Source organism: Cervus canadensis, chromosome 21 (assembly GCF_019320065.1).
Source record: "Cervus canadensis isolate Bull #8, Minnesota chromosome 21, ASM1932006v1, whole genome shotgun sequence".
Lineage (NCBI taxonomy): Eukaryota > Metazoa > Chordata > Mammalia > Artiodactyla > Cervidae > Cervus > Cervus canadensis.
Window position 1 is genome coordinate 3,150,024 of NC_057406.1, and position 27,460 is coordinate 3,177,483.

A 27,460-nucleotide genomic window follows, 5' to 3' on the forward strand; every position below is an offset into this window, starting at 1 on the left:
GTTCAGTGTATTCTGAGTCAATCACCACATGTTTACACGCCAGCCCTGGGGACTGCTTTGCATACGGCAGGCACTTAGTACATGTGGTACTTGTTGTTGTTCAGTCGATAAATGGTGTCTGACACTTGGTGACCCTATGGATGCTCCTCTGTCCTCCACTGTCTCCCAGAGTTTGCTCAGACTCATGTCCATTGAGTCGGTGATGCCTTCCAACCATCTCACCCTCTGTCACCCCTTCTCCTGCCTTCAATCTTTCCCAGTTCCAGGGTCTTTCCCAATGGGTCAGCTCTGCATCAGGTGGCCAAAGTATTGGAGCTTCAGCTTCAGCATCAATCCTTCCAATGAATATTCAGGGTTGATTTCCTTTAGGATTGGCTGGTTTGATCTCCTTGCAGTCCAAGGGGCGCTCAGTGTGGTACTAATGCTGGCCAAATGACGCCCAGAAACGTAATTCACGTATTTCCTTGACTCTACAGTGCTAGGGCATGACAGAGGATGAGATGGTCGGATGGTATCACTGATGTGATAGACATGAGTTTGAATAAGCTCTGAGAGTTGGTGATGAACAGGGAAGCCTGGCATGCTGCAGTCCATGGGGTTGCAGAGTCGGACACGACTGAGCAACTGAACTGAAGTGAACTGAAAGTGCTACCAGGTAAGATGCCGCCGCTGCTGCTAAGTCGCTTCAGTCGTGTCCGACTCTGTGTGACAGCAGCCCACCAGGCTCCTCCGTCCACAGGATTATCTAGGCAAGAATGCTGGAATGGTTTGCCATTCCCTTCTCCAAGGTAAGATGCACCATCAGTTTAATAACAGATTTTTAGGGGAAAAAAATGAACTGCCCACCCTACATCAGAGCGGTCCTCTGTTGTGAGTTGTGTCAGCTTCTCACAAATGTTCAGATGATAACAAATGAGCATCTCATCTGATAACAAATGAGTGAAGGGAGTGTGGGGATAAATGCAACATGACAGCTTGTCTCTGCTTGTGGCCTTAGGGAGTGGGTGTTTCCTATAGAAGGGGGGTCAGGATAGGATCCCTGGCTCTTGGCAGAGCTTAGCCAGGCCCCAGGGAGGCGGCAGAGCCCAGACCCCAAGGGGGGACCCCCACGTCAGCCGGCCAGCGTCGGGGGCTTGCTGCACAAGCTGCGGTTCCTAGCTTCGGAGCCTGTTGGAGCGCGCCACCTTGTGGGAAGGAACGGCAGTGCAGGGGCCAGGCGCCCTGCCCCCTGGACCAGCCCCTCTGCCACTCCCCGTCCTTGCTGCCCCCAGCCTGGGGGTGCGGGCACCACTTGGGGCCACGCGGGCTAAGGCCCTCCCCCCTTAGCAGCCTGGCCTTCTGTCTCCTTGTGGAGGAGACTGGGTCTGCAAGCCTGGATCCAGGCTCTGGGTCTCAGGTGCTGTGTGACCCTGGCCGGTTCATTGACCACCCTGTGCCTCAGTTTCTCTACTTTGCAGGCCGGTGGCCAGGCCTCATTCCTCTTCTCGCCCTGCTCTCTGCAGACCTGCAGACCTGAACCTTATAGTCATTCTTGCGGAAGCCCCGTGTCTGAGCGGCCAGCCGGAGCGGTCAGCGGTGCTGGGGGAGCAGGGGCCCCCAACCGCACCCTGCGGGGCTGGAGGCTTTTCGGAGGGGGCGCTTTCGAGCCGAGCTAGGAATCAGGGAGGGCCTGGCAGCGGGGACAGGGAGGAGGGCATGGAGGGGCCACGGACCCTCTGTTCTTGGGCCCCTGGGGCTGAGCGGGTGGGGCAGAGAGCCCTAAGAACCGCAGCAGAGCAGACTGGCGGAGAGTCACGTGACACGACCCAGCGCTACTGTAAGAAAAGGATCGAGGCGGAGAGGTGGGATCCTACGGACCAGCTCTGGTGGAACTTTCTAGAAACACTGCAGCCTAATGCAGCAGGCACGTGTTTAATGAGCATTTAAGATGTGGCTGGTATGGATGAGAAGCTGAGTGTGTAACAGCATTTCATTTTAATTAATTCAAATGTGTGAACAGTCAAACGTGTCTAGGGCCTAACGCTATGAGACAGCACAGCGAAGAGACAGGAATGGGCGTCACAGAGCTTGCCCGCCGGGAAGCCCCTGGAGGTCCCGGGTTAGGACTCTGCACTCTCACTGCTGGGCCAAAGTTCAGTCTCTGGTCTGGGAACTAAGATCCCCACAAGCCCCCCCACCATGAGGCCGAAAAAATGAAATTTTAAAAAGTTGCACATGAATTAAAATTAATTCACATGTAAAAAGAAGGGGAGAGATGTGCCTACAGAACACATGAAAACTCCAGCCTAGGATTTCAAAATGAGGCCCCCAAATTAAGAAAGGTGATAGAAATCAGGAAAGAACAACACAATTCACCTCATGTCTCTTTCTCGTTTTCTTTTTACACGTGAGTTAATTTTAATTCATGTGCAACTTTTTTTAATTTTATTTTTTTAGCAGAAAATAAGTGACTAGAGCAAAAGACAGTTTGAGAGTTGAAGGGCTCAGGGAATAAGTAGAAATACTGGGTTGGCCACGAGGTTCTTTTGGGTTTTTCCAGATTACATTGCGGAAAAACTCAAATGAGTCTTTTAGCCAGCCCAATAAAAGGGAAAATAATTCTGGGAATAAAAGGCAAAATGAAAAGGGATCCAGGAAGGAGTAAACAGAAAGAATACTGCCTGGAGATAAATAGAAGATCGAAAGCAGGAAAGTATTTTAAGTCAAAAAGGAATGACGGAGATATAAAAGGGTTTGAGAGAGACTGAGAGGCGTGGACACCAGGCAGAAACGACCTAATGTATGACTGGTCACAGGGGTCCCCAGAGAAGAAAACCAGATCAATGGCCCAGAGCAAGCATCAGAACCAGAATACCAGAAAGCAGTTTCTGAAATTTAAAACAAATGAACAACCTTGAATTACACATTGAAAGAACACATCGTATACTAGGAAAATTAACCTGGGATGACTAACTCTGAGACAAAGCGAAATGAAACTATGAAACTGGAAAGCAAAAGAAAATAAAATCCTTCAGACTTTCAGGTTAAAAAACAAACAAACAAAAAACATGTCTCTTAGGAAGGAAATGTGTCAGGTCAGCCTTGGCCTGTTGACAGCCTTGCGTTCCACCAGAAGGTTATATCGCTGTATATACAAGGGAGGGAAGGTGAGCCCAGAACATTGCATTCAGAGAACATGGCCTTCCGTGGTGGAGGCTGCGGAGAGGCCCCCTCTGCACAGGGGGACTGCTTCCAAGAGCCGTCACTGAGTCATCCTCCAGGGAGACTGGCCAGCACAGCCCCATGCTGCGTTGAGGGCCCGAGGGGTCCAGAAAGGGGCAGGACCCTCTCCCAGGAAGGAGGAAGGCCTGTCTGGAGAATGGCTTTTTTTTAGTAAACTTTTTATTTTAGAAAAGTTTTAGGTTAACAGAAAAAATTGCAAGACAGTTCAGAGTTCCCTTATACCCACACTCAGCTTCCCCAGTTAACGTCTTATGTTGTTGTCCAGTTGCGTCCAGCTCTTTGCAACCCCATGGACTGCAGCACACCAGGCTTCCCTGTCCATCACCAACTCCCGGAGCTTGCTCAAATTCATGTCCATTGAGTCAGATGCCATCCAGCCATCTCATCCTCTGTCGTCCCCTTCTCCCGCCTTCACTCTTTCCCAGCATCAGGGTCGTTTCAAATGAGTCAGCTCTTCGCCATCTGCTGGCCAAAGTATTGGAGCTTCAGCTTATGTTAACATCTTACATTAGTCTGGTGCCTTTATTGCCAGTGAACCGATATCTATACATCATTAATAACTACAGTCCAGACTCTATCCAGAGCCTTATTGTTTTGTCATTATGTCATGTCCAACTCTGCGACCCCATGGACTGTAGCCCTCCAGGCTCCTCTGTCCACGGGATTTCCCAGGCAAGAAAACTGGAGTCGTTTGCCGTTTCCTTCTCCAGGGGATCTTTCCCATACAGGGATCGAACATGCGTCTCTTGCATTGCAGACAGATTCTTTGCCGGCGAGCGACTATCCTTACTTTATCTTTTTAGCCACTATCTTTACCACTGTTCTTTGCTGAGAAGCCACTCCCCAGAGCCTTACTTTTTACTTAGCACACTTTCTCTGTTCCAGGACCACCCAGGATCCCTCATGACGTCAGTCACCCTGTTCCCTTAGCTCCTCCGGGCTGTGACAGCTTCTCACACTGCGCTTGTTTTTGATGACCTTGGCTGTCCTGAGGAGGGTTGAGCAGGAATTTTGCAGGAGGCCCCTTGCCTGGGATTTGTCAGGTGTTTTTCTCAGGATTAGACCGGGGTCCTGGGTTTTGGGGGGAGGAATACAGAGGTGAAGTGCCCTCAGCCCATCCCCTCGGGGCACATGCGGTCAGCGTGACTGACCACTGTGCTGTCGACCTTCCTCACCTGGCTGAGGTGTGGCTGGCCGGTTTCCCTGCAGGAACTTCCCCCCAAGCCCCATCTATTCGGTACTCTTTGGGAAAAAGTCAGGGCAGTGACATGTATCTATTTAAATCTTTCTTTACCTAAAGCATGATGAGAACTTAGTTTTATTACTCTATATAGCCAATACTTACTTAGATTTTCCCACCTATGTATATAACTTTTATTGTGGTAAGATATTCATAACACAGAGTTTACCGCCTTAAGCATTCTTAGGTGTACAATTCAGCAACGTTGGTGTGCGGCCGTCACCACCACCCACATCCAGAACCTTTCCCATGTTGCAAAACTGACTCTGTTCTTCACTGAACACCCCCTCCCCATCCTCCGCCCCCAGCCCAGCACCACCATCTACTTTCTTTCTCTGTGGATCTGACTCCTGTTTGACCTTCCGTGAGTGAAATCATACGGTATTTACCTTTTCCGTGTTGGCTGATTTCACAGAGCACTATGTCCTCAAACTCCATCCCCATGGTGGCAGGTGTCAGAATTCCTTCCTTCTAAGGCTGAGTGATATTCCATTGTATGCAGAGACCGCATGTGGCTTACCTGTCCATCCGTCAGCGGAACTTGGGCTGTTTCCACCTTCTGTCATTTGTGAACAATGCTGCTATGGACAAGGGTGCTTCCAATTATTTAGGGAATATATGTGTGCGTGCGCGCTCAGTCGCTCAGCTGCGTCCGGCTCTTTGCAACCCCGTGGTCTGTGGCCCGCCAGGCTCCTCCATCCATGGGATTTCCCAGGTGAGAATACTGCAGTGGGTTGCCATTCCCTTCTCAGGGGGATCTTCCCGACCCAGGGATCAAACGCGTGTTTCCCCGTCTCCTGTGTTGGCAGGTGCGTTCTGCTCCACTGCGCCACCAGGGGCGCCATGGACTTGCTGGGTCCCGTGGTAATTTTGGTTTCACCTTTTCAGGAGTCACCAGGCTGTGCCGTAGAGGCTGCACTTCTGTGCACTCCCACCAGCGCATCCTGGGGGTTCCGACTTCTTCACATCCACACCAATGGAACGTTATTTTCCTTTGTTTTCTTTTCTTACATAGTGACAGCAATCCTAATGGTGTAAAGTGGCATGTCTTTTTAAATTTAAGCATCTTTCTTGTTTTTTGAGTGATGTCACGGACTAGCTCTGTTTTCCTCCCTCCCCAAATTCTTGTGCCGAATCCCTCATCCCAGCATGGTGACGTTAGGAGACCGGGCTTCTAGAAGATCCTTAGAGTTAGATGAGCTCATGGGGGGTCCTTGTGATGGGGTTAGTGTCCACCCCACACTCCATCCTCGGGATGGAGGTCTCTCTCAACTATACCAGTGCCAGGGGGACAACCCAGGTCCTCCCCACCTCCTCCCCTGGTCTGGAGGCTGGGGCCGCGCTCACCAGCATCCATCCAGCAGCCCTCCCTGCAGCCAAAGGCTGAACCCATCACCAGCGTGCCCTGAACGCACACCAAACCCGCAAACTCACCGCCCCTCTGCCCACAGGATGCCCATGGGCAAAGCTGATACCAGGAGAAGGGAGGAGCGGCCCGGACCGGCTCTGCCTCTGTGGGGAGAGCTTGCTTGCCGCCTCCGAGGAAGCGTAGTGAAAGGGTAGCAACCTTGGAGACCCAAGGCCCCGGGCTCCTGTTTTAAGGCAGGAAGGGTCAGACCAGGAGGCGGGAGGGTTGTCTTGCCGCTGGCTGTGGGGCCCTGGCGTCTGCCTTTGCTGCCTGGTCCCTGCTGCCCCCACTGCACCCCTTCAGTGACGACGTGTCGTGGCCCTGGGGCTGAGAGCACAGACCCGGAGAGGGACCACTTGGACTTGGGTCCTGGCTCTGCTGCCTACAGGCTGTGTGACTCTGGACAAGTGGCCGAGCCTCTCTGTGCCTGAGTTTCCAAACCGGTTCCAAACCCAGGGATCACACAGGTCAAACAGAACCAGGGGTCTTTTGAGGAGTCAGTGAGTTTGTATGTATAAAGCATTTAAGACAGTGCCTGCCACATGGTGAATGCAAGGTGATCGGACCTTCGAAGTTTTAGCCAACTTCTCATTATCCATTTAGCAAACATCTACCCATCAGGTGTACTTACCAGGCCTTGGGTTGGCAGAGATGAATCAAAGGAAAATACAACATATAAACCTGGATTGGCCATCAGTGAGGGTCCTGGCTTCGAAGGAACATGAGAGGCAGGATGGAGGCTTTTTGCCTGGGGTCGGAGAGGAAGGCTTCTTGGAGGAGGTGGCATTTAAGCTAGGCCTAGAAGCATGGTCTGGCAGTGACAGGCACCACACACAGGCAGCCCCCTGATTGGCTGATCAGCCTGCCAAAGTCTGTGCATCGAGGGGCACTAGGTCTGCCGGTACCAGGGATCTGAAAGGACTTCGTTGCAGAGCTGAGAGTGAGCCCGAAAACCCCCTGGTAACCTGCACGTTGCGCCTGACTGGCAGTGTCCCCGCGGGGCGTCCGCCGTCCTGGCCAAGCTGGAGGCCGGTGTGGGCCAGTGTGGGCTGGTGGTCTCCGGACCCTGCTCCTCTCACGTGCCGCAGCTGAACCCTGAGGCTGGGGGTCCGGACAGCAACCTGAGCCGTGAGGCGAGACCCCTGGGGCCTGGCCTGCCCCACCCCCGTGCAACATTTCTGTAGTCTTACCCCGTCTTCAGGCCTCCGGCCCTCGCCAAGGCCCCCAGCTATCACATTGCTGCGGAGAGCCAACCTGGGGCCTGGGCCCTGCCTGGGCAGAGATGGTGCCCGGGAGGTAGCGAGCCGCACTGACTCCCGGGAAGACGGCCAACGCCTGCTCCAGCTTGCCCAGGCCCACCCCTCTGCCCCCGGCTAACCATGACGCAGCCATCAAGGCCCGGCCTAGCTGTCACCTCTGGGCGGGGGCCGGGGCTATCCACGCGGCCTCCAGCCTTGGTGCTTCCGTGACACGGATGGGGGGAGGCGTTACAACAGGAAAAGTCAGGAAAACTGACTCAGACCCATCAGGAAGAGAAGGAGCTGCAACACTGAAGCTGAAGCTCCAATACTTTGGCCACCTGACACAAAGAGCCGACTCATTAGAAAAGCCCCTGATGCTGGGAAGGATTGAGGGGAGGAGGAGAGGGGGACGACAGAGGATGAGATGGTTGGATGGCATCACCGACTCAGTGGACATGAGTTTGAGCAAATTCCAGGAGATGGTGAAGGACAGGGAAACCTGGCGTGCTGCAGTCCACGCAGTCGCAAAGAGTTGGACATGTATGGGTGACTGAACAACAAAAGGCCAGTTCAGAGTTACCCTGTGGGGGTGGGGTGGGGACAAAGCCGGGAGGAGAGCTCCGGGGGCTGTGGCTCATTGGAGCTCATCTTTGGAGACTGGCTGCCACCTGATGGACACTGTGTCTGAGCCCAGGTCTGTGTATGAGACACTCAGGCTGTGTCTGAGCCGCTGTGGCCCTTCTCCTCCTTTGGGGCCATGACCACATTCGGGGCTGACTGGAGTTGCAGTGAGACCCTGCTTCTCTGAGATCTGCTCCTGGCTGCTATTTCTTTGTGACATTCGGAGACAGTCCATATGGTGCTTGTATCAGTAAGCTATTGCTGTGTAACAAAACTCCCCCAAGTTTGGGAGCTGAAAACACAACCACTCCTTTTTTTTTTTAATTAATTTTTATTGGAGTATAGTTGCCTTAAAACACAACCACTTCTTATTCCTCCTGAATCCATGGGCCGGCGGGGATGGCTAGGTGCTTGGCCGGCGGCAGGCTGACGGCTCAAGTCGGGGAGAGTGGGTCTCACGCAGGAGAAGGAGGGTGTGGGGCCAAAAGTCAAGGGCAAATGGGGGCCAGGTGGGATCAGCAGGAAACCAGCTTCCATCTGCCAATGCTGGTGGGAGCCCGGACAGCCAGGCATGGGGTCCTCCAGGGTGTTGGGCCGGAGGGCGGGGAGGTGGTCACCCAGCCTCAGCATCCCCTTAACACCCGGAAACATGGGGAGCATCCAGTGGAGGAGGGGAGGGGCTGAGGGTCTGGGACTGCCCCCTCCCCCATCTGGTGCCCCCTTTGTGCTGTGGTGGGGGGCTCCCGAGGATGCCTGGGAGGGGGGCAGCACAGACAGAATTTGCCCGTTCCCTGTGCAGTGAGCTGTAGGAGGAAGATTTTTTGGTGTCCAGCACCCCCTTGGTTCTTGTTACGCCCGATGTCCGAATCCCCGAGCGGGAAGAGAGAAGGCTTCCAAGACAATGCAACTCGCAAAAAAAGGGAAGTTTATTGCTGGCTCGAGTCAGGGCTCCTGCCGCGCGTCCAACACAGTGGTGCGGGGTCAGAGAGCGCTGAGCCCGAGCTGTTACCCAGTTTATAAGGTGTGCATAAGCAGTTGGTAGCTGGCTTAAGCGGATTGGTTACATGTTTGCAAAGTAATCTTATTGGCTCAAATCTTGGCGAGCTTTTCGGCTTTCCCCTGATAGATTCCCTTTTCCTTACTGGGCGCATATTGATTGGCTGGCTCCAGGTGGCCTGATAATCATGTCACCCTGGAAAACCAGGCCTACTCCTAATCTAGGCTGCCTGTCATGGCGCAGCCTCACAGTTCTTAGAAAAGCCCCAATCTGTTGCCACCTCCAACCCTCACACAAAAATAGGAGAGTGGTCCGGGTTCAGAAAAGCCAAAGCTCAGCCCAGCTGGGTGTGGCCAGTGCTGCCCAGAGCCGAGGGTGTCTGCCACCTCACCCCTGCGCCCGGGGGGCCCCAGCTCTCCCCACCTCCCGCCTCCATCCCAACCAGCGGAACTTTCTGGAATGGCCTCCCTCCTGCCCCAGGCCCCCTGCGATCTCCGGCTCCCTCCTTTCCTCCAAGACGCCACCTCTCCCTCCAGGTTTCGATACAGACAGACCCGGAGAGCAGGGCCGCCCTGGCCTGGATCACACCTGCGCCGAGCCTGGCACCCACGGGTACCCAGAGCTCACCCCGAGACCCAGGTAACTGGGCAGAGCTCGTCCAGGCCGGGGCCCAGCAGGGACCTGCCATCATGACGGGCTGCTAGCCTGTGTGGACCCCGCGGCTTGTGGGGGTCCCTCCCAGCCCCGCTTCGGGGGCTCAGTCTGTGAGGCTGACACTCACGGATGCTCCTGAGATCTGGGGGGCTGCACTGGGGATGCCCCGAGCATCTCCTCTTCTCCCTAAAGTCCGTCCCCACTGCTTTCTCCAGGGATGGGGCGGGCGGGGGTGGGTAACGCCATGGTCCTGATTCCTGAGCTCTCAAAACCCCGCTGTGCTGAAGGCGGGTGCTGAGCACAGGGCCCCCATCGCCACGTGGGGCTCACAGTGGTGGGGGTTTGGTGGGGAGTGGGGCTGTCCCAAGGACACCCCAAACCGGCCCGTCAGGCAGAGAGCAGTTTCGTCGGCCCGAGGCCGACAGGCAGGGCAAGAGAGGGCTGCTGGCTCTGTGCAGCCCCGGGACCCTTGCCTCAGTCCTGCTGCCTCTTGGAGCTTTTTTCTGCCCAGCTTCCTCCCCTGGCGTTTCAGCCCCAGCCAGGGCGTCCTCTCCCCCAGGGGCCTCCCTGACCAGCCCTGCGGCCTCTAGGCTCTGTTCCACGATTCCTCGTGCCCTGCGGCTCCCTCCTGACTGGCATAGAGGGTGCAGAGACCCCCAGACCCCCAGAGGACCTGGAGGCGCCCCCTTCACACCTCCACCCCAAGCCCCGCCCACGCCTGGCCCAGCTGCGCGCTCTGCACCCCAGACGTGCTCACGGGTGCCCCCGGCTACACCCCACTAAGCTCGGCTTCCAGGGGCAGGCCAGGCTTCTCGGACTCGGCACTTCGTGATGTCTTGGCCAGATAAGTGACGGGTTAGTCTGGTGACTGGTTAGTGTACTTCTTATCTCCGTCCTTGGGATGGTGCAGGAGCTGAAGTCAGCAGTGGCCTGGGGCCTGGTGCCCGTGGAGTGTGTGGGCATGTGCTCCTGTATTTGTATGTGTCTTGGTGTGTATGTGCGGTTATTTGCACATAGGTATTTGTATATGGCTGGTGTGTATGTGTGTATTTGTGTGTGCACATGTATTCGGCTTCCCTGGTGGCTCAGATGGTAGAGCGTCGTCTGCAATGCAGGAGACCCAGGTTCGATCCCTGAGTCGGGAAGATCCCCTGGAGAAGGAAATGGCAGCCCACTCCAGTGCTCTTGCCTGGAAAATCCCATGGACAAGGGAGCCTGCTGGGTTACAGTCCATGGGGTCGCAGTGAGTCGGATACGACTGAGCGACTTCACTTTCTTTCACATGCTGCCAACGCAGGGTACTCAAGAGACGTGGGTTCAATCCCTGGGTCGGGATGATCCCCTGGGGGAGGGCACAGCAACCCTCTCCAGTATTCCTGCCTGGAGAGTCCCACGGACAGAGGAGTCTGGCGGGTACGGTCCAGGGCGTCACAGAGTCGGACACGACTGAGCCCCCACAGGACATGCGCTTGTGCGCTCAGGACGGAAGGGAGGCCGTGCCCCCCTCTCCCCAGCGAGGGGCAGGGGGAGGCCCAGGAGAGACCCCGTCCCGAGTCGGTGAGAGGAAAGCGGCCTGAGGGCCCGGGTGCATCCTGGCTCCTCTGAGTCCTGTCACTGGTCCTCACACGGGACACCCAGCTCCCCCTCTACAGAAGGACACAGTCGTCTTCCTCTCAGCGGTGGAGGGGGGCGGTGGGGGCTTCACGCTGAGCCCGCGGCGGGTGAGCGGGGCGGAATCTCACCCGGGGGGCCGCGTGCAAAGCTCTCTGAGGGGCCTGTGGGCTCTGGAGTCGCCCGAGGTGAAGGGGGCAGCGAGGGCCTTGACGGGCCACCCAGCCTCTGAGCCCCTCTCCCCGGGGTGAGGCTGCCAGCAGGCAGCACCGTTAGGCTCAGGGAGCTGAGCCGCGGGAGCGCTCAGTGAGGTGGGCGGAAGCCAAACTAGACGCCACGTCGCCCCCTTTACTAAAGCGGCACCGAGAGTGCCCTCTTCCCGGGCGAACGGCCGGAGGGCGGCAGGAGTGGCCGCCCCCAGGCTGCTTCTGCCGCGCCCAGCTCTCTGTCCCTCCCCGCCAAGCTGGCCTCTCCACGAGTTACCGTCCACAGCAGGCCAGTGAGCCAAGGTGGCTAGTCAAAGGAGTGACCCTCAAATGCTGGAATTTCTGTCTGGGAGACAGATGAGAGAGCAGGGCTCGGGGGACTGGCTGCCCTGGGGCGGGTGGCCTTGCCCCTGTCCCCAGGAGACTCTCAGCTGGGGCGTGGGGATGACCCGCCTGGCCCCTCTCCTGCCCGGGGCCCCGTGTGCCGGTGTGGACACTCCCCTTTCAGGGTGGGGACCCGTACCCGCAGCCACGCTTCCTGGGCACCCCCCCCACAGTGGGCACCCCATTTCATCAAGACAGCCTGCTTCTCTCACGTCCACGGCTGTTCTAAAATGCGCACCTGCCCATGTCCTTTCACAGCCTAAAATCCCTCTCGCCTGCAGCAGAAGGCCAGACTCCTTCATCCCATCCCTGCCCCTCTCCGGGGCCGCACCTCCCACCTCTGCTCCCCACGCCTCACCTCTCAGTAATAGCAAATTTCTTACGTTCTCCACCCTCCGCCAACACACACAATGTGTCTCCACCTCTTTCATGCTTTGTGAGTTGCTGCCTCTGGCTGGAGTTCCACATTCCCATTTACCTGGTGAACCCCTATTCACACTTCAAAACCCAGCTACCCTTTTCTCAGACCTCTCCCCCTCCTAAGAGGGAGAGAACACTCTCTCTTTCGAGTGACCCTGTCCCTGTTTCATCTCATGATGTTTTAACCAGTACGTGGGCGTGTCTCTCTGCCTGGCAGGTCTCGGCCAGGGCAGGCCAGCACATTTGATTAAGTGGGCCCTGCGTCCAGCACAGGGCTGGGCAGAGGGCAGGCCCTCGGCCGCCCAGATGAGATGCAGTGCCCTTCCCCCCGGCTTGGCTCCAGAAAACAATCTATAGAAGTGGACTTGGGGTCACGGTGGGGTCACAGTGGGGTCCTTTGGGAAGGCTCCCAAGCTCCACCCTGGATCAGTGGCCCCTGTCCTCCCGAGGACATGTGGGTGGGCGTGGCTGCTGAGGAACTGATGCTTTGGCTTCTGCTGCCAGCACCACCTCGTTCTCACCCTTTCGCGGGCAGTGTGAGCGGAGGCTTCCCCGCAGAAGCCCCAGCACCAGCCCCACGTGGCAGGCAGGGCAGCCCCACACTGGACGCCCACGTCCTACTCTCCCAAACCTGAGACGCTGGGGTCGCAGGGCAATAGGAGTTATGGTGGGAGGTAGACCCAGTGGCTGAGATGGGAGGCGATCCTGGATTATCCGGGCGGCTCCAGTGTGGTCAGAGGGAAGCCTCGCGGTGGAGGGGGGACAGGAGAGCCAGTGTCGGTGACTCAGAGTGAGAGAGGCCATCGCTCGCTGTGGACGGAGGGAGGGGCCGTGAGCCAAGGAATGCGGGAGCTCTCCAATAGGCAGGAAAGGCAGGCAGCGGGTTCTCCCCCTCTGGAGCCTCTGGAAGGACGCAGCACTGCTGACACGTCAACCACAGCCTCGGGAGACCCCTGTGGACCCCTGACCCCCCGGAGTGTAGGATAATAAATGTGTGTTGTTTTAAGCCACTAAGTTTGTGGGGTGTTGTTACACGGGCCGCAGGAAATGGATGCACCCATTTCACAGAGGAGGAGACTGAGGCCCAGAGTGGAGAAGGGACCTGGCCAAGCCCACAGCCAGGGCACAACCCGGCCTCCTGTCTCATCGCCCCGCCCTCCCCGTCCTGCCCACTCTCCTCCAGCAAATCCTGACAGTCCATTCCGCAGAGGTGGGAGGCTGGGAAGAGCTGGCCGCTGTCATTTTTCTGGGTGCCCCTGTGAATAAGTGAATTTTGTGGACAGACAACCACATGTGCCTTGAATCATGCAAAACGATCAAGTACCCAGTTTTGACAGAAGTTGAAACTTGCGGGAGCCGAACGCCTTGCCAGCAGTCCCTCCCCGGCCCCCCACTCCCGGGCCCCTGCAGCAGGAGGCGGCGTGCCAGGAGTGTCAGTGGGGTCTGGGGTTCCTCAGCTCTGTGGGCACCGGGGAAGGAGGTGCCCACCACACCCACTGCGTCCTGGGGGCGGCCCGGTGGCTCTGGCCTATTTATAGCGTTCCCATCCATCTTTGTTCCTTTTGATCTGGGCAGGGGCTGTTGCTTTGAGGAGCAGCAGATCTCAGCACGCTCGCTGAGCGGGCGTGACTCACCGCCCGGCCCCGGCGAGGGCCCTCCTCTGCCAGCAGGACGGGGGCCCGGGGCTCACCTGCGGCTCCCGTCAGTCTATGTCCCCCGCCCCGTGTACCTCACACCCCAAATGACTCCCAGAACCCCCCGGGACCTCAGGCCAGCAAGGACGGGACCTCTATGAAGAGGGTGTCTTTAGCTTGTCTTTTCTTTCTTTTCAGACCAGGCACTTGGCTTTGGGGGCTCCTCGGGGCTGGCACCTTTTGCTTCGAAGCCATGGGTGATTTCAGTCACGCCCCAAAACCGTGCCCCTGTCTCCAGACGGCCAAAGTCCCCATGCTCGCTGGAATCTGGGGCAGCCTTCCAAACCTGAAGCCTGGGAGAAGCGCAGAGCTGGCCACTTCCTTCCTGCTTGGGGTCAGGCTTCGCCTAGTGGACAGTGAGGGGGGCACTCTGTCCTGCCCCAGCACCCCAGGTGGCCGGCACCCTCCCTGTTCCCAGGGTGACCAGAGTCTGGAGGCCTGTGTTGTGTTCCTGACACATCCATGGAGCGGACGGCTGGGCTGGGCCGGGGTGAGCACACATTCCACCGTGGCGATGGCAAAAATAGTGGCAACCTTTCCGTCACTGCTCCCTGGAGTCGGGGCCTCTGTGGGCGACATCCCCCCCCTCCAAGAGTCACGCGCTCATCTCCGAGGGCCCAGTGAGGGGACGCACGCGCACAGAGGAGGGGGCAGAGGGACAGGGCCAGCTCCCAGGCTTTGGACCCCGGGGTGTTTTAAGAAGATATAACTAGGGTTGGGGGACTGTCTTCACCTCCTCTGGGTCACTCCTGCAGCATCGCGAGTGGACTCACCTCGCCCACCGTCTCATGCCCACCTCCCCCAGAACCTGGAAAAGTTCTTACAAGTTGAGCGAGAGAAATATACAAGCAAGGGGTGTCCCCGGTCCCCGTCTTCCCTGCAAGAGGGAGGTGGGAGCTTCCTGAGGGAGACTCGGGGCCTTTCCACCTTCACCTCCCCGCAGCCCCCGAGGGGCACCGCTCCCGCTTCCCATCACTCTTCCCCACGAGTGCTGGAGCTCGGGCACTGCAGCCCCTCGGTGGAGACAGAGAGGCTCCGTGGAGGAAGGCACCGGTGTGTGAGGCCCACAGTGCGTCAGAGCGAGGAGGCGTGGAGGCGGGAAGGGGCAGAGGGACCTGGGTCACCCACTGTCCTGCCGCCTGGCCCAGCTCTGGGGGGCCCTGGTGCCTCTGTTTCTCCCTGCCCACTCCCACTCCCCAGGCAAGTCCCGCCGACTCCCCTCCGAACCCCAGCCCAGATATGACTGCGTCTCCACCCTCTGCGTCCCCACCGTCCGGCTCAGGACGCCGAGGTCCTCCCCACCCGCCTCCGTCAGCCAGCCTGCTGGTCTGACAGCTTCCATCCACTCTCTGCCCTCTCCTGTGCTCAGCTACCTGCTGCCTTCCCATCAGACCCCAGGGAAAAGCAGAGCCCTGACGGTGGTCCACGGGACCCCGGCCACTCCCCATCCTCCACCAGCGCAAACCCCGGCACACACGCTCCTGCCTCGGGGCCTTTGCACTTACTGTCTTCCCTGCTGGACTCTGCTTCCCCCAGATGTTTGCGGGGCCGGGTCCTCACCCCTTCAGTCTCTGCCTCTTTGTTACCTGGCCAGGCGGCCTTTCCAGATCACCTCCCCCAAACAGCCCTCCTGCCCCTCTCTCCCCATTATTCTACTGTTTATCCTTGGCCTGAAGAACATTTCCTTGTTTTTACTGCCTGTATCCTCCCACGACATTAATCCTCCACAAGGGCAGGGCAATGCCTGCTGCATTCACCACGGTATTGAGTGGACACTGAATGAATGAATGCATGCGTGAAGGGAAGGGGAAGCCCAGGGCTGGGTACTCTGCGGCTACAGGGTCCCCTGACATTGTTTGCTGGTCAGGGATGAGGAGGAGGGTGATGGTGTTGGGAAGGGGGCAAAGAAACAGAGGCCACCAGCTGCCCGACCTCTCCCCAGGCCTGTCTGGGGCACTGCCTTTACCCAGCAGGAACCAAGGAAAGTCCCTGAAGAAAGTCCCCTGTGAGCCATTGATGACAGCATGGTTATGGCCCTATTTTTGTCAAAGTATAAAAATAGAGAAAATTTTCAAAAAAGACTTTGAGTGCAGATTTGCAGAGAGGAGTGCCTTGCGCGTACTTCTCCACTCAAGAGGAAAGGCGGTTATTCAAAATAATCAAAAAGTGGAAGAAACCCAACCATCCATCAGGTGATGAATGGATAAACACGCCATGGCCTAGGCACACAATGGAATATTACTCAACCATAAAAAGGGATGGAGCACTGACACGTGTGGCTACAGCCCAGGCGATCCTTGAAATCATCATGCTATGGGGATGGAGCCAGACATGAGGCCACGTGCCGTGTGATTCCGCTGACATGAAATGTCCGAAACAGGCAGCTCCACAGAGACAGACAGGGGGTCGTGGTTGTCGGGGCGGGGCCGAGGGGAGAAGGAGAGCCAGCTAGCAGGTACGGGCTTCTTTCCAGGGTGATGACCGTGTCCTGGAATTAGAGAGTGGTGATGCTGGGCGACATTGTGCATACACTAAAAGGCACTGGGTTGTACATTTTAAAAGGGTGATAAAATACATCTCAAAATAAAAAAAAACAGAAGAGAGTACGGGAAGGGGAAAAATAATCAAAGACAGCAGTGAGTGCTTCCCTGAATTGGCTTTGTGATGATGTTTCTTGGGTGGGGGGTGGGGGGAGGAAACGACAATGATGATAATAATGATAATAGGAACAGAACAAGGACACTTACCGTGTAGACCCTGGGGAAATGCCGAATCTTCAGGTGGTGTCTGCAGGCCCTGTTGGCGTCCACACATGGAGTGGTCTCCTGCTCGGCTTTGTTCCTGCGCCTTCCTCGGTCCTTGGGCACCTCCTTTGGACCAGCCAGCTCCCTCCAGGGACTCAGGCACTGATCTGGACCTTCCTGTCTGCCAGCTCAGGTCGCTTTCTTGATGAAAGTGAAAGAGGAGAGTGAACAAGTTGGCTTAAAACTCAACATTCAGAAAACTAAGATCATGGCATCTGGTCCCATCACTTCATGGCAAATAGATGGGGAAGCAGTGGAAACAGTGGCTGACTTTATTCTTTGGGTTCCAAAATCTCTGCAGATGGTGATTGCAGCCGTGAAGTTAAAAGACGCTTGCTCCTTGGAAGAAAAGTTACGACCAACCTAGACAGCATATTAAAAAGCAGAGACATTACTTTGCCAACAAAGGTCCATCTAGTCAAAGCTATGGTTTTTCCAGTAGTCAGGTATGGATGTGAGAGTTGGACTATAAAGAAAGCTGAGTGCCAAAGAATTGATGCCTTTGAACTGTGGTGTTGGAGAAAACTCTTGAGAGTCCCTTGGACTGCAAGGAGATCCAACCTGTCCCTTCTAAAGGAAATCAGTCCTGAATATTCATTGGAATATTCATTCAGCTGAAGCTGAAACTCCCAATACTTTGGTCACCTGATGCGAAGAACTGACTCCCTGGAAAAGACTCTGATGCTGGGAAAGATTGAAGGCAGGAGAAGGGGACGACAGAAGATGAGATGGTTGGATGGCATCACTGACTCAATGGACATGGGTTTGAGCAAGCTCCGGGAGTTGGTGATGGACAGGGAGGCCTGGTGTGCTGTGGTCCATGGGGTCGCAAAGAGTCGGACACGACTGAGCAACTGAACTGAACTGAACTGGTGACTGGACTGGATGAGAAGCTGGAGTGAGTTCCAGCAACGCCCACCCCGTGCTGTGAGCTATGGACTTCAGTCGGCCAGGGGCCCCCAGAGCTTGGCCCCCTCACTCTGCAGAGTCCCCGGAGCCTCAGGAGTGTGGTCTGGCCTGCTCAGGGCCGGCAGGTGCTGCCTAAGCTCAGGGCTGCAAGGCCCACGTGTGCACTCACCGCCCAGAGCTCGGGCCTGCTGCCGGCTGTGAGCTTGCTGGGGCAGAGGCTGTGCTTGGCCACTAGAGGCCGGTGCAGCCCAAGATGGGCCTGGGTGGGCCTGCCCCAGGCTGGCTGAGTGAGTGTGTGTGTGTGTGTGTGTGTGTGAGAGAGAGACCCAGGTAGAGGCAAGGCCCATTGTCCCCGGCGTCCCGTTGTCCCCAGCTCCGAAATCTGTGCCCATCACCCCGTGCTCACAGCACTTCTGGGCAGTCCATGCCAGCTTTGAGAATCTTCCAGAATCCTCCCGGGGCTGAGGCCTGTCAGGGATGGGCCGGACACAGATTGGTCAGGTGCTGGTCTCTCCCGGAGCACCTTAAGGAGTTGGGTTTCCCGGAGGGGCCTTCACCCAGGGACCCCCGAGGCCACACACCTCAGTCCAAGGGCCTGGGAGCCCGAGAGAAAGCACAGCGCTTGTATTTAGAGGCTCTGCAACTTCCAAGAAGAAAAGCAATCTTTTTGTCATAACGTTATGCGGGTTTTTCAGGGCAGCACTAGTCCCTACAATGTGCTCTGTGAGGATCTGTTTCCTCCACCCTCTTGCTTCTATTAACCTCTAATTAAGTCAAGGTCCTGCTTTGTTCCATCTTTTAACTTTTACAATTTCCACCAAAGGTAAGGGGCACAGCGAGAGAAGAGGGCATGGCAAACTCTGCTCCCAAGAAGGTTTTCCTCTGAATTCTTAAAAAAAAAAAAAAAAAGAATGGGCAAAGTGGGGCCCGGCCTGGACTTGCTTTTCCGCTTTCACCAATAGGGTGTTTCTTTTAGCTCCTTGCTGTTTAAAGATTGGCCCAGGAATTTATTGTTAAGGAACAGATTCCAGAATTCATGTGGGCTCTGGTTCGAGCCCCTGGCAAAAAGCATTTGGGGCTGCCTTTTAGAACATGCACAACACTAGAGACCCACACCTTCTGCCTTCTTTTTTCTTAGTTCTAGTTTTTATTTTTTAAAAGCATTCAGTTCACGTGAAACACCTCAGGGGAGTGTGCGAAATATAAACACCGGTTACGATTCCTGAGCCCGGGGAGGGGAGGCAGCCATGCCAGGCGCACAAGCAGCCTTAGGCGGGGGTCTCTTCCTGCAGCGGCTCTCGGGGGGCGGAGGAGAGGCCGCGCCTCCAGCCACGCCTAAGGGAGCGGGGCCTGTGGACCGGACGCGGCCCCCAGGCGGTGCTGGACAGGCCGCTGCAATGTCGCACCCCTTCCCGCGGCCCCGAGTGCAAGCTTCCCCGTCCTGGGCCCAGTTTCTCTTCCCACGAACAGTCAGGGTGGACTGGATCAGGGGCCAAGCACAGACTCCCCCACCCCCGCCACCCCGCCCAGGAAATCGGATGGAAGCTACAGCCCCCTCTGCTCCAGAAGCAAGGACACGGCCCACACTGTCTACTTCGCCATTCCCATCACGCCCCGGGAGGCAGCCGTGAAGCCCCACGGTCGCATGTTCCTTGGTGGAGATTCGACGACAACAAAAGTGACCACAGCAGGTTTGCACCGAGCCAGACCCGGGCCAGCCTCCTTCTGCAGAAGATCTCTTTAATCCCCCAACAACGTGAGGAATCTAGACTGCTGTTATCTCCAGTTAGATGAGGACTTAGGTCCTGCGAAGCCCATACTCCCAGTTAGAGGCAGAACTGCAGCTCCACCCACCTCCCCGCCAAGCATTTCAGACTCCTGAAACTGGAATCGCCCGGAAGTCACATCACAAGCCGCAGCCTGTTCTTAATTCCTTCCTCCCACCCCACGCTAAAATTTTGGACTGCAGCATGCAGGATACAGAAAAGCACACAATGCAGATTGGTAGAGTTCAGGAGGCAGAGTGGCAAAGAACCCTCCGGAAATGCAGGGGATGCAGGAGACTCAGGTTCGATCCCTGGGTCGGGAAGATTCCCTGGAGAAGGAAATGGCAACCCACTCCAGGATTCTTGCCCGGAAAATCCCGTGAACAGAGGAACCTGGTGGACTACTGTTGGTGTGTGGGTGCATGCTATGTTGCCTCAGTCGTGTCCAACTCTGTGCAACCCTGTGGCCTGTAGCCCGCCAGGCTCCTCTGTCCCTGGGGTTCTCCAGGTGAGAATACTGGAGTGGGTTGCCGTGCCCTCCTCCAGGGGATCTTCCCGACCCAGGGATGGAACCCACACCTCTTATGTCTACCTGTATTGGCAGGTGGGTTCTTTACAACTAGCATCACCTGGGAAGCCCGGGCTACTGTCCATGGGGTCACAAAGTGTTGGACACGAGTGAGTATGTTCCCCTCCCCCCCAAAAAAAGAGATCAATGTAAGATCAAAAAGCCAATACTCCGCTAACCCTGAGGTGTAGAAGTCGTCATCCACTGCTCCCTAGCCCTCCTCTTGACCATGCTCACATCACATCCTCGCTTATTTTTAATCTTTTCCCTGTTTGCGTGCATTCCAAACAGTGTGGTGGAGCGGGCCTTCTTCTGACCTCTATCGGAGTGGAAGCATTACTTGCATCTCAGCCCTTTGCTGGACATCCAGTTAGCAAGGTCTGTCCCTGCGTCCCCCTCTGGGCCCCTGGAACCAGGAAGTGGTGCTGGGCTGTCCCTGCGGTTCCCTTGCAGTTGGCAGGTGTCTTGTTCCAGGAAAGCATGTCCACACCTAAACCCATTCACTGCATCTGAATTTTCAAAAACCAGCAAAAGCAGTGCAACAGTACCTTTTGTTTATTTAAACCCAGCCCACCCTATTCCAAGTCCTATTGCGAAATAAGCACTCCAGGGCTTCTCCAGTAGGGGTCCCCTTTCCCCTTCAGCCCTTCAGGCTGGCTGGGAGCTTTCCATGAGGCTGGGATGGGGAGGGTGGTCCCTGCCTTCCTCATCCTAGAACTCCTGCCCTCTGACCCTCCCCAGGAAGAGGAAGGGCAGTCTGGGGAGGTCCTGGACCCTCACATTTAAGGGGCGGACAAGCCGCACCGGCTCCATTTCCCTACCGGGCTTAATAGTGGAAACTCCCAGATTAAAAGATTCCAAAGCCCATATACCGTTTAGGTCAATAATAATGTCTTCAAATCGTTGCTGGGGGGGAAGAGAATGCTGGTATTTGGCTTCAGTCCAAGTACACTGTATTCAGTAACTTTCAGCCATATAAGTTGTTTACTTTTATTTATTTTTTGTGTCCCAGCTCCACCCCTATTGGCGCTCAGCTCGGAAATGCAGCGGCGTCCGCCGCTGGGTCCCCAAACCCCATTCTAGAGACGGGACGAGTGGGCGACAACTCTCACCCCTACGGCTGCCTGGGGGAGGGGGGAGGGAGTCACAAGGGGGAGAGTCCGTCCTGATCCCCCCGACCGCTGGGAGGCGAGGGTCTAGAGTGGGTTCTGGGACCCAGAGCTGCGCAGAAGCCAAGTGCATCTCCCGTGCGGAGGGGCCGCAGCCCTAAAGCCCCGCGGGAGGGGGAGGGTGTCTCACAGCACGAGCCCCCCGCCCGCAGGCTGTGCCCCGAAAGAAGTGAGGCAGGTGTCAGTTCGTTCTAAAGCACCCCCCCCTCCCCCATCTGCGCCCCGTAGGAGGCGGCAGTGTGTGGTCTCAGCCCTGAAACTCCCTTCCCGGGCTGTTCCCCGCAGGAGACGGAGTGGGGACAAAGACGGGCCGCTGTCGTGGGGTTCTGGGTGCCCCCCCTCCGCCAGCTGAGGCTCCACGGCCGCTGCGCGGCCGCCAACTGTGCGCTCTAGTTAGCCGCACGCGCGGGAGACGAGCTCGCCTCCGCCGTCCCCAACTCCGATCCCAAGTGTCAACTCGGACTGCTTTGCTTTTCCTTTAAAAGTTCCCTTTTAAACCTAAGGGGACCCGGTTCTGGTTAGTCGCCCATAGAGTTTCAAAGTCCAGGAAAATTTCTCCGGGTTGAGCACTTTAGCCTCGGGCTTTTGGTTGTAAATCTGTAACCGCCCCCCACCCATCCCCCCCCAGCAGCCGCCGCTGGAGACCTGCCCCCTCCCGGGAGCCTGCGCGCCCTTCACTCTCCCCTGTCGGTCCAGCCCGGGTGGCGGTCTCCACGGATCAGCGTTGCCGGGGTGGGGAGGGGAGCTTCGGTCGCGCTCAGCCCCCGGAGAGGGGAGCCACCGCCGTACTGGTGGCCTCGGGACCAGCCCCCCCACGCCGCTCCGCCCGCCTTTCCCGGCTCGACTCCTTCGGCCCTGCCCCCAAGGGAGGCCGGGTGGGGAGGCCGCTGGAGAGTGGGCCCTGCCCGCAGCCCCCGCCGCCGCTGTGCCCCCGCGTCTCCATAGCGATCCTCCCGGCGCGCACCTCTGGGCCGGCTCCCCCAGGGGCCGAACAATACGCGGCGGGGCCGGGGGCGGGGCCGGGCCGGGCCAGGGGCGGGGAGAGCGCGGGCGCTGGGGGCGCTGGCCGAGCGCACCGCCCAGGCAGCAGCCGGCCGCTGGGGTCTCGGCCGCGCGGTGCGGCCCGTCCCTCTCCGGGAGCGCAGCCCTCGTCCCGCCGCGGGCCCGCCCCGCTTCCCACGCCGCCCTGTCGAGCCCGCGCGAGAGCCACCTGGAACCACCCAGATCCGCCGCCACCGCAGGTTGATGCGCGACGCCCTCCCGGGACGCGCGGAGGAGCCATCTTGAAACCAACTTCCCAAACTTTCGCAAAGTGCTCTTGAAGTGGAAGCTGCGGGGGAGACCGGGAGCCCGGTCCCCGGTGTCCCCGCCAGGGCCCCCGGGGAGGCGGGGCGCGAGCCGCCCCGAGGGCCCGGCACCGGGCGCGCGGGAGCCGCCCCCCGGCCGCGCCGGGTGGATGCGGAGCCGCGCCGGGTGCATGGATTGTGCTCGGGCGCCCGGCTCGGGCTCCGGGCCATGGCGCCGCCGCCGCCGCCGCCGCCGCCCGTGCTGCCCGCGCTGCTGCTGCTGGCTGCGGCCGCCGCCCTACCGGCGCTGGGGCTCCGAGCGGCCGCCTGGGAGCTGCGCGTGCCCGGCGGGGCCCGCGCCTTCGCCCTCGGGCCCGGCTGGACCTATGCGCTGGACGCGGCGCACACCCCCCGGGCGCTGCGGGAACTGCTGGACGTGAGCCGCGACGGGCGGCTGGTCGGGCGGCGGCGCGGACCCGGCGCGGGGCTCTGGGGCTGCGCGCGCCTGGGGGGACGTCCGCTGCCACTGCAGGTCCGTCTGGCCGACCGCAGCGGCCAGACGGCGCTGAGCCTCCGCCTGCGGGCACGCGCGCACGGTCCCGGTTGCGGCGCCCGGCCCCGGGGCCGACGGGCTCTCGGCGCCGAGCTGCGTGCGCGGGCTGTGCTAGCGGCGCCTGGCCCCGGCGCGATGCTGTGCTTCCCGGCCCCTGGCGGCGGCGGGGCCACGCTGCACTCGGCGCTGGCCGCCTTGACCACGTTCCCCGCCTGCAGCTGCCCGCCGCGCCCCGGTTCCCGCTGCCCACGCCGCCCTGTCTGCCTGCCGCCCGGGGGCTCGGCCCGCCTGCTCCTGCTCTGTGCCCTGCGGCGCGCGGCCGGCACCGTCCGGGTGGAGCTGGCGCTGGAGGCGGCCTCGGGGACGCCTTCCCCATCGCTGCCGCCGTCGCCGCCAGGCCCGCCTCAGGCCGGGGCGGGGGCGGCGCGGCGGGCCCGGAGGGGCGCTGGCGGCAGCACCACCCCGCAGTTCCAGCTGCCCAGCTTCCAGGTGTCGGTGCCCGAGAACGAGCCCGCAGGCACCGCGGTCATCGAGCTGCGAGCGCACGATCCCGACGAGGGCGAGGCGGGGCGCCTGGGCTACCAGATGGAGGCGCTGTTTGATGAGCGCTCCAATGGCTACTTCCTCATCGACGCGGACACGGGCTTGGTGAGCACCGCCCGGCCGCTGGACCGCGAGACCAAGGACACGCACGTACTCAAGGTGAGTGCGGTGGACCACGGCTCGCCGCGGCGCTCCGCCGCCACCTACCTCACCGTGACGGTCAGCGACACCAACGACCACAGCCCGGTCTTCGAGCAGGCCGAGTACCGCGAGCGCGTGCGCGAGAACCTCGAGGTGGGCTACGAAGTGCTGACCATCCGCGCCACCGACGGCGACGCGCCCTCCAACGCCAACATGCGCTACCGCCTGCTGGAGGGCGCGCGCGGCGTCTTCGAGATAGACGAGCGCTCCGGCGTGGTGCGCACCCGAGCGGTGGTGGACCGGGAGGAGGAGGCCAGCTACCAGCTGCTGGTGGAGGCCAACGACCAGGGCCGCAACCCGGGCCCGCTCAGCGCCACCGCCACCGTGCACATCGTGGTGGAGGACGAGAACGACAACTACCCCCAGTTCAGCGAGAAGCGCTACGTGGTCCAGGTGCCGGAGGACGTGGCCGTCAACACGCCGGTGCTGCGCGTGCAGGCCACGGATCGCGACCAGGGCCAGAACGCCGCCATCCACTATAGCATCATCAGCGGGAACCTGAAGGGGCAGTTCTACCTGCACTCGCTCAGCGGCAGCCTGGACGTGATCAACCCGCTGGACTTCGAGACCATCCGAGAGTACACGCTGCGCATCAAGGCCCAGGACGGGGGCCGGCCGCCGCTCATCAACTCCTCGGGGCTGGTCTCGGTGCAGGTGCTGGACGTGAACGACAACGCCCCCATTTTTGTGAGCAGCCCCTTTCAGGCAGCCGTGCTGGAGAACGTGCCTCTGGGCCACTCGGTCCTGCATATCCAGGCGGTGGATGCTGACGCGGGGGAGAACGCACGCCTGCGCTACCGACTGGTGGACACCGCCTCGGCCTCCGTCGGGGGTGGCGGTGCTGGGCCCGCAGCCCCGGCTCCGGCCGCCGACTTTCCTTTCCAGATCCACAACAGCTCGGGCTGGATCACCGTGTGCGCGGAGCTGGACCGTGAGGAGGTCGAGCACTACAGCTTCGGAGTGGAGGCGGTGGACCACGGCTCTCCGCCCATGAGCTCCTCGGCCAGCGTGTCCATCACGGTGCTGGACGTCAACGACAACGACCCCGTGTTCACGCAGCCGGTGTACGAGCTGCGTCTGAACGAGGACGCAGCGGTGGGAAGCAGCGTGCTGACCCTGCGGGCCCTCGACCGGGACGCCAATAGCGTGATCACCTACCAGCTGACCGGCGGCAACACGCGGAACCGCTTCGCGCTCAGCAGCCAGAGCGGCGGCGGCCTCATCACGCTGGCGCTGCCGCTGGACTACAAGCAGGAGCGGCAGTACGTGCTGGCCGTCACCGCGTCGGACGGCATGCGCTCGCACACCGCGCAGGTCTTCATCAACGTCACCGACGCCAACACCCACCGGCCTGTCTTCCAGAGCTCGCACTACACAGTGAGCGTGAGCGAGGACCGGCCAGTGGGCACCTCCATCGCCACCATCAGCGCCACCGACGAGGACACCGGCGAGAACGCGCGCATCACCTACGTGCTGGAGGATCCTGTGCCGCAGTTCCGCATCGACCCGGACACCGGCACCATCTACACCATGACGGAGCTCGACTACGAGGACCAGGCCGCCTACACGCTGGCCATCACGGCTCGGGACAATGGCATCCCCCAGAAGTCCGACACCACCTCCCTGGAGATCCTTATCCTCGATGCCAACGACAACGCGCCCCGCTTCCTGCGGGATTTCTACCAGGGCTCCGTCTTCGAGGACGCGCCACCATCCACCAGCGTCCTCCAGGTCTCGGCCACCGATCGGGACTCGGGCCCCAATGGCCGCCTGCTGTACACCTTCCAGGGTGGGGACGACGGCGATGGGGACTTCTACATCGAGCCCACGTCGGGCGTGATCCGCACCCAGCGCCGGCTGGATCGGGAGAACGTGGCCGTGTACAGCCTTCGCGCCCTGGCCGTGGATCGGGGCAGCCCGGTGTCCCTAAGTGCCTCAGTGGAAATCCAGGTGACCGTCCTGGACATTAATGACAACCCTCCAGTGTTTGAGAAGGATGAGCTGGAGCTGTTTGTGGAGGAGAACAGCCCCGTGGGGTCCGTGGTGGCCAGGATTCGAGCCAGCGACCCCGACGAAGGCCCCAACGCCCAGATCATGTACCAGATTGTGGAAGGCAACGTGCCCGAGGTCTTCCAGCTGGACCTGCTGAGCGGGGACCTGCGGGCCCTGGTGGAGCTGGACTTCGAGGTGCGGCAGGAGTACGTGCTGGTGGTGCAGGCCACCTCGGCGCCCCTGGTGAGCCGGGCCACCGTGCACGTCCGCCTCCTGGACCAGAACGACAACCCGCCGGTGCTGCCGGACTTCCAGATCCTCTTCAACAACTACGTCACCAACAAGTCCAACAGCTTCCCCACCGGCGTGATCGGCCGCATCCCGGCCCACGACCCCGACCTCTCGGACAGCCTCAACTACACCTTCCTGCAGGGCAACGAGCTCCAGCTGCTGCTGCTGGACCCCGCCACGGGCGAGTTGCAGCTGAGCCGGGACCTGGACAACAACCGGCCGCTGGAAGCACTCATGGAGGTGTCCGTTTCCGGTGAGTGGCCGTTTCCGGTGAGTGGCCGTAGGGGCCCCGCGGGGCAACCCCCACCCCCCGGGGATCGGCAGGGAGCTGCCAGGAGCCGCCCGGCAAGCCTGGGCACCTTTGGGCAGGGCCCGGGCGGCTCTGTGGGGATCTGTGGCCTCAGGGTGGATGGTTGGATACCGCTCGCAGGAGGCAGGCCTGGGTGTCTTCAAGTTCAAGGCCGGGGCTTCCCGAGCTTTTCTCAGAGGGCCTGGCTCCCCGAGTTGTGCTGGGCTTTGGGGTTATCTGAGTCGGCCGGCTCCGTGATGCTCTGTAGTCAGCACACGCCCTTCGGGAAAGATCAAAGGTCACTGCCCGCCCCATGTGCCAATTAGTTCCCGGGCGGGACCGTTGGAAATTGCCGGATGGGTCCGTGAGTCACCCTCTAGGACGGCTGGAGCTCTCTGCCTTTGTCTCTCCTCTCCGTCTCCTCCAGATAATGACAGGCGGGCCGCTGTGTGCGCGCCCCTGTGGGAGCGCTTTGAAAACATAGCCTCGTTTGATCTTGGCTTGTGCTCCTGGACAGGGGCTTGTAATTTGGGCGTCACTGAGAGGCCTGCCCGGGTTGGCGCTGGAGTCAGCGTGGGAACTCTACCTGCCCACTCTGGGGCCGGAGGGACGGTATCCCGGCTCGGCCAGCCCGACCCAGGTGGGCAAGGGCGGGCCCTCCATGATGCTGACCCCCGCCTCCCCGGGACAAGCAGGGCGATGGGGCAGAGGGGGGGCAGATAGAAGGACGAGGAAGAGAGAAGGGGAGCGGGGTGGGGAGGACAGTCAAGAGACCCCAAGTGGCTCCTGCAGGCCGCTGACCTTAACCAGGAGACGAGACCGTCATCAAGAATGGCTGGGATTTGTGCAGTTGAGTCAATATTTCAGATGAGTTGTTTAAACAATAAATTATTACAATGCGGCATACCCCTGGAAGAATTAACAAGTTACTTCTCTGATTTATTTTGTTTCCACATTTTGCTATAATTCATCATATACCAAGGATGGTGTTGCATGCGGGTTCCAGTTGTTTGCTTATAAAAGCCTGAATTTGCAGGTCTGGTTTCGAGGCTGTGCAATACTGTGACATTGATTTCGGCCACCTAGTCTACCCGCAGGTGAATATTCTGGGTTCTGTGAAGTTGTGAATGTGTGTAGAGAATATGGAATAGAGCTTTAAGGAGAATTGTCAATCAGGGTTACGGATTTTTCCGAGCAACGATAATTTTTAAAAAAAGTCTCTCTCACGAATTTCCACCTTCATTTTCTTGTTTTTTTCCTGCACTGCTGTATCTGCTAGGTGGAGCAGAGTGGAAAACTCAGCCTGTGTAAAAGTGACTTGGCAACTTCACAGGGTTTTGAACTTACGTGGGACATGGTGCTTTTGTGGGAACCGGAGCTTGCTGGGAGCA

The 27,460-nt window shown here is 59.1% G+C and overlaps 1 protein-coding gene across 2 annotated transcripts in view; it reads left to right on the forward strand.

The window, feature by feature from the left end:
* Window positions 1–21,997: 21,997 nt before the first annotated feature.
* CELSR1 (cadherin EGF LAG seven-pass G-type receptor 1) overlaps window positions 21,998–27,460 on the forward strand; it is a 142,219-nt gene continuing 136,756 nt past the window's right edge. The window contains exon 1 of one of the 2 annotated variants that reach the window (XM_043440781.1): window positions 21,998–26,033. In XM_043440781.1, coding sequence (XP_043296716.1) covers window positions 22,430–26,033 — 3,604 coding nt within the window. In that variant the 5' untranslated portion in view covers window positions 21,998–22,429. The remainder of the gene's footprint in view (window positions 26,034–27,460) is intronic. The other variant, XM_043440780.1, reaches the window with a different exon arrangement.